The following is a 6,689-nucleotide window of genomic DNA, read 5'->3' on the forward strand; positions in this document are numbered from 1 at the left end:
CTCAAAAAGATTTTTCAGTATCGTTTTCTTCACTTAACATGCTGCACTCACTGCTGTTTCTATCAGAAATGCAGTGCAGCCTCCTTCCCATTAAACACATTAAATACCAATTACATTATCTTGTTTTAAGATTTGCATCGTGGAAATTTTTCACCATATCCAACATATTATTTTCCGGAATGACTGTGAGTGTGAACTTAAAGGGACATGCCTGCAATGGAAGCAGGTGACGCTTCATTACACATCTCTGGCTGGTTGTGATTAATCCCAAAAGCGGATGTGTCGCCCTCTACGGGCGCTATGATTGGCTGCTCAGGTCCCGTGACAGGACGAAATTATAGCTTGTGAGATCATGACGTTCGGAAATTTACCAGCTCTCCCCCTTTTCCCAAGAAAATCCCAACATTTCGTCAGTGATAGACTGTACGTAAGAGCAGCGATGTGTTCCAACGTGTAAAACTGATTGTAAAATGAGAAGAGCGTGTTGTGTACACTAATTATGTCATTCAACTTGTATTTTGCGCCTTTTGGGTTAAGAATGCAATACTTTCCATATGTCATGCACTTAAAGCATTTGAGTACTTTATTTAAAAAACAAAAAAATACAAATAATAAAAGTCATAACCTGATATCTGTAAGTTTACATAAAGGTTTATTATTAAACTGTAATCAAATAGTTAAAGAAATTCCAAGAAACACGAAAAAGAAAAGTCCAGATATGAGGCCGGAAATAGTCCTCCCACGGGACATGTTTAACCTACATGATAATGGATGAGGAAATTGTGCTAAAGCCATTGCAACACAGAAACCAAGGTCTGCCTGAGTCATTAACTCTTTTCAAAGCAGCCACTGTGCTGCTGCTGTTTCCCAGAAACAAGTCCACAGAATAACTCTAATATAAATCACAACAATTCATTTGCATGATTATAAAATCTGATGGGTTTTTATTTTATGCCACATAGTTAAATGACACAGTTGCCTGTCCTCCTGAATAGTTGGTTAATGTGCAAAAACAGAGTGGATTACATGGCACATTATTACACTGATAAATAAAATAAGAAATGAGATTTTGCCAGTGAATATTGTGACCAAATTGCATTTAATTTAACCAATGTCCTTTGCCTCACAACTCTGTGTAAGACACATTTTGTTTAAAGAGATTAAAGATATAGATGTGCGACAAATTAAAGTAAAACTCTGTAAGGTGCTGGGCCACAGGAGCAACTTTACTGCATTTTTTTCCTCCCTTAATTCTCAGTGTCCTAATTCAACAAGGTGCTAAAAATGTTCTTCAGAGATTTTGGCCCACACTGTCAAATCTGCAGCAACATAGTTTCTGTGCATCCTTGATGCAAAGCTCCTGTTCCACCACATGTCAAAGGTGTTCTATTAAAATGAGATCTCACAGGGGCCAAGTGAGTACAGTGAAGTCATTTTCATGTTCAAGAAACCAGTTTGAGATTATTTGAGCTCTGTGACACCCACCAGAACATGTGTGTACTGTGGTTATAAAGGAACAAATGTTGTGAATAACAACACTCAGGTAGGCTGTGGAGTTTATGTCACTTGGCACTAAGGGGTTCAAAACCAAGAAAATATCCTACCAACAACAAGAAGCCAGGGTGGATCCATGGTTTCATTTTGTTTTCATGCCAAATTCTGACCCTACCCTCCAAATGTCTCAGCAGAATCTTATAATGGCAATTCAGTTCAATCCAGTTTCATTTCTATGGCACCAAATCACAAAAACAGTTGCCTCTAGGTGCTTTATAAAGACCTCACGATAATACAGAGAAAACCCCAACAATAAAACAACCTACTTATGAGCAAGCACTTGGTGACTGTGGGAAGGAAAAATGGCATTTTAACAGGAAGAGATTCCCTCAGAACCAGCCTCAAAAACCTTAAAACTCATGTAAATCATCTTTCTTCTCCATTTCGATACTTGCTTTGAACAGGTTGTCTTAATCGCATCTACATGCTTCAGTTCACTGAGTTGCTGCCTTGTAACTGGCTGTTAGATATTTGTATTAACCAGCAGTTGTAGAGGTGTACTTAATGAAGTGGCCAGTGAGTATATATTTGACTAAGGGTGGTGCTTAGATTGATCACCTTTCTGATAATGCCTCGGTGGAGGTAAATAGATTTATAAATAGGAATAGGAAAGAGGAAAATAAATAATGATAGACCAAATCCTCACACATCACAGATTTACGAATGTCTATCTGTAAACCTTGTCTTTATGTTTTGTTTTTCATTTTATAATTATATAATATACAACAAACATTTAACATTTTCTTTATACAAAACTGGACTGTTCTGCTATCAAACTAGGAAACAGGGGAACCCTTCCTCCACTCCTCCTCTTCACTCCAGCTGCACTCACACATGGCAGGCCATCAAAAAATCAACTTGTTCCCACTCCACCTGTTCAAAACACTATTAATCTGCTGCCTTCCAATAAAAGGCTTGGCTTTCACCGAGGAGCCAATAGAATGGCATTAATGCTGCGAGACCCAGGCCAATCCCAAGCTGCATTCTAATGTGGCCTATCTTTATCAAGGTGCCACTCCATTTCCAGATACTGCTTATTTATGATTTCTGAGGAGGGAGCCAGCGGGAGGCATATGTCTTTCGGAGAACACTAAAATCCGTGTCCAGAGGACTCGCAGGAGACTTCAGATATGGAGCTATCACATGCCAAGCTGTGGATAAGAAGAAATCAAATGTGCGAGTGAAGTTTATTTTTCGGATGTGGTGGCAACTTTGACAAAGATCAGAGACTTTGCTGCTCGTGCTCCTAATTGTTTGACTATCTGGAGAGAGAGGGTGTGGTACCAAACTCCGACCTCATCTGCTGGTGAGAGAGCTCCTTCTTTGGCCACCAAATATCTTTTTCTACTTGGATCTCATTGGATGTGTTGATAAGACCTAGAGGAAGAGTTACCAGACTTCCCATGGATCCAAACATCCAGGGGTCTTTCCTGTTTAACAACAGCCTCAACCAGTTCCCCTCAGACATCAAGGCACCAGTGTGCCAGTACTCAATGCCCAACTCCTTCTACAAGCTCAGCCCGGGCCTGAACAGCCAGCTGCAGCCAGGGACGCCTCATGGCATCAGTGACATCCTGAGCCGCTCCATGGTCGGGGTGGGTTCCTCGGGCACCACCACCCTGCTGCCCGGATACTCCAGCATGGGGGGGTTCAGCCCTTCTGTCACCAGCACTTCCATGTACTACAATCGAGACTACAATTCCTCACTGGGTGGCTTCTCCAAACCCGGCGCCGAGTGCCCGATGAAGAGTCGCAGTGTAAACTGCTGGGCAGAAAGCAGCTGTGAGTGGAGAGGAGGGAGGCAGCAATGCACCAACAGTGAGTCTAAATACTGCAGAGCGGGCTCAGCAGCAGCAGCTCCTCAGCACTGTCATTGCACTCTGATCTTCCACTTTAAAAATGGAAACATTATCCAGTAAATACACAAATTTCAGAATCAGATCTGTTATAAAGTTGTTATCTATTGAGTTCAGACTCGACGTTAGATTTTTGATATGACTAAAACTTTTTCTCTCTTTTTGTATTAAAACATTGAAAATCCATTTATTAAAATGTAACAATCTGTTGTTTATTAGAAGTTGTGCAGACTAAAGGAAAATACAAACAGATCTTTTAAACCAATTTATTTAATAAACATGTCAAATATTCATTCAAAAGATTTCATTTAATTATGTAGATGATTGAAAAATTATGTTTCATTTAATTCACAAATGGAGACATTTTACTTCGGTTCAGTGTATAAACAACAAATACATGCAGTCTACGAGGGAAATATATATGCGGTCATTTTTTTCCTGAGCAATGAGCCAAAATGCTGTGGCATTTCAGGCAGAAACATTCAGTCCTGTGTCATACATCAGTTTCATGTAATGTGTTTTTATTTTTTATTTTTTTCAGGCAGTGGTCCTCTTGGGGAGATGTCCAGCAGGAAAAAACACACCAGACCGACATTTAGTGGACATCAGATATTTGCTCTGGAGAAAACTTTTGAGCAGACAAAGTATTTGGCAGGGCCAGAGAGAGCGAGACTGGCTTATTCTCTGGGAATGACTGAATCACAAGTCAAGGTAACGTCGCCAGAATCTGCTTACATTTGAGATGAGTGTAAATAAGATTTTTATTTTTGTGTGTGTTCGACAGTCACTGATATATATTCCTTGTGGTGTATTTATTTTTTATACCCAGTAGTGTTGTCTTGTTTTGAAAGCTGCTACATAAAAAAGCATACATGTCGTGTGTAAATTCAAGTGCAGCGATAGAAATCTGCAGATCATATACCAGCACATACTCACCCTCAAGCAGAAATGGGGACACAGATTATTTTTCCATACCTTTTCTTGTAACACAATGCTTAAAAGAATACTCGATAAGCTGCAGGGCTCCGGTCTACGGGAGTTAGATGACAACTCCCCCGTTGTGTTTTCAGGTTTGGTTTCAGAACCGGCGCACCAAGTGGAGGAAGAAGAGCGCCTCTGAGCCCAGCTCCACACAGACCAACCACTCGGGGGCGGCCGGAGAGGCCTCGGAGAATGAGGTGGAGGACGAGGAGTACAACAAGCCTCTAGACCCCGACTCTGACGACGATAAGATCCGATTGCTGCTGCGCAAACACCGCAGGGCTTTCTCTGTCCTTCGCCTCGGGCCGCACCACATCTGATGCACTTCCTGCAGGCTATAGGCTACACAGGCACACACAGACACACACGTACAGGCATAAAAATCTCTCAGCACATATGCATGCTGTAATAAATTTCAAACTAGTTCGCAATACGTTTAACTGCTGAGCTGTTTCGCATGATCGGAAAAGGCCCGACAAAAAACATTAAAAGGTCGAACTGACACAGTCTTTAAACGGTTACTGTAAAAAAAATCTATATCTCTGGCTTGTTACACAGTTACTTATGTCACAGAAAGTAACCTTAAGTTATTCCTGCACTCCAATTTTGAACAGCTGGGTCGTTTTCAGTTATGCGTATTTCAAAATAAAGCTCTTCTAAATCCTTGCGTGATTTGCATAATGCTGTCTAAATGCTTTAGTAAACTCTATATACCATAAAACACTAAGATCACAGAGCCTTTACCCCTAAAGTAGACGCTAAAATTAAAAGGCAGTTTGAATTTACTTTTGAGTATAATTTCCCAGAACAAGGAGATTTTCCGTGATCGTTACAAAAAGGCCAGAGAAGAGAATGCGGATCATATGACACGCATTCTAACGTATACGGTTTCATGCGGGCCAACAAACTAGAAAGGTAGACTTTTTAAAAGTGGGGGTGTGGCCGGAACAATAAAAGGTAAGCAGACAGTGCTGACATGCTGTAAAGTGTTTTAATAGTCTACAGTTTGTTTGCTTTAATTAGATTTTAGCTTTAAGTTGGTTCAAATCCAAGTCTTTGACTTTGCTTTGTACTCATACTTGCTTTTTAAACACACTGTAAAAATATCAAGGTGTATGATATAAAAAAAATTACCGTGCACATTAAATTATTATTAATTATTTATCAGACATGTCTTTTTTGTCTTTTGTAATGTGAAAAATCAAACTTAAATGTAGACAATTTGGGTCTTGAGTTATGCTGATGTGGTAGCTGGTTAAAGGGGCCAAAGCAAAGGCACAAAAGCTAAAGAAGGTCAAAGGTCAATTCTAGTGTGATTTACTAGTTTGGTGGGGCTTAATTGAAGACAATGACCTCTGCAACCCATTTCAACTTCAAATCAATACCAGCAGAGCAGCTTGGTCACCTTTTAGGCTCAGTGACTTGAAGCTGGCTGTGGTTTATCCAGCTGACAGGATATAAGGTCTGATGACTGTCAGAACAAAAGCATAGGAATGCTGCTAAGAAAATCACATTTTGCTTCAAAGAAAAGTCTGAAAAAAAGGTAGTTGTTCTTGCAAGTGTTAAGAAAGATGTGTTTTGGTCTGGCACACAAGTTCAGACTTCATGTGTGGGTGAGACAATTCCTTCTCTGACCACCAAATTTCATTTTTCAATTGGAGCTTGTTCGCTGCGTTGCTAACCAGTCCGACCAGCTCCTCTCACACCTCAGTGTGCCAGTACAAAATACCCAACTCCTACATGCTCAGCCTCACATCAGTCACGTACATGAACAGTCAAAAATGTGATTGTTCTTATCTGAGTGTCAACGTGACGGGGGTGGGTCCAAGTCTTTTATTCTGAAAAACATATTTTGGTCTCCTCTGTTACTGATATTATCTGTTTTTTTTGTTTTGTTTTTTGTTTTGTTGTTTAATCTGGACTTAAATCTGGATCTGAGTCCAACTGCTGCATCAACACAACGTGACAAAAGAAAGAATCATGACTGCGATTGTCAGTCTGAAGCGCAGGTTTAATATTTCCTCTGTTTTAGCTGTCATTTTGCTCTTCTGACCCAAAGTAACCACAATTTTATTACAGTAACTAAATGCAATAACACATACAGACACTAATGTAAAGCTTGTCTTACTTGGACAGGCTAAATTTGACATGATCTGACATTTATTTTAATGTGATCGACACAAAAAAAAAATATATATACAAATATAAGTGAGAATATAGTTTATTTATAATATTTTTAGTCATTAAAGTCATAAAAAAAGTAACTTGGTACACAGATCATTACCTACCCAGTCTGGG

At 39.8% G+C, this 6,689-nt stretch overlaps 1 protein-coding gene across 1 annotated transcript; it reads left to right on the forward strand.

Moving 5' to 3' along the window:
• The first annotated feature begins 1,424 nt into the window (after positions 1-1,424).
• nkx6-3 (NK6 homeobox 3) lies at positions 1,425-5,543 on the forward strand. Its single transcript, XM_085179842.1, has 3 exons — positions 1,425-3,372; positions 3,952-4,121; positions 4,481-5,543. Exons 1-3 carry the CDS (start codon positions 2,958-2,960, stop codon positions 4,709-4,711), a joined length of 816 nt encoding a protein of 271 aa, XP_085035968.1. The 5' UTR covers positions 1,425-2,957; the 3' UTR covers positions 4,712-5,543.
• The last annotated feature ends 1,146 nt before the right edge of the window (positions 5,544-6,689 follow it).

The sequence above is a fragment of the Neolamprologus multifasciatus genome, chromosome 12 (genome assembly GCF_963576455.1).
Source record: "Neolamprologus multifasciatus chromosome 12, fNeoMul1.2, whole genome shotgun sequence".
NCBI classification, from domain to species: domain Eukaryota; kingdom Metazoa; phylum Chordata; class Actinopteri; order Cichliformes; family Cichlidae; genus Neolamprologus; species Neolamprologus multifasciatus.

What these genes read in the sequence shown, in the direction of transcription:
- nkx6-3 (XM_085179842.1), top strand. Translation starts at nt 2,958, where the DNA reads ATGGATCCAAACATCCAGGGGTCTTTCCTGTTTAACAACAGCCTCAAC. An exon ending in GAGGCAGCAATGCACCAACA is followed by an intron (nt 3,373 to 3,951) that starts GTGAGTCTAAAT and finishes TATTTTTTTCAG; the next exon opens with GCAGTGGTCCTCTTGGGGAG. An exon ending in TGACTGAATCACAAGTCAAG is followed by an intron (nt 4,122 to 4,480) that starts GTAACGTCGCCA and finishes TTGTGTTTTCAG; the next exon opens with GTTTGGTTTCAGAACCGGCG.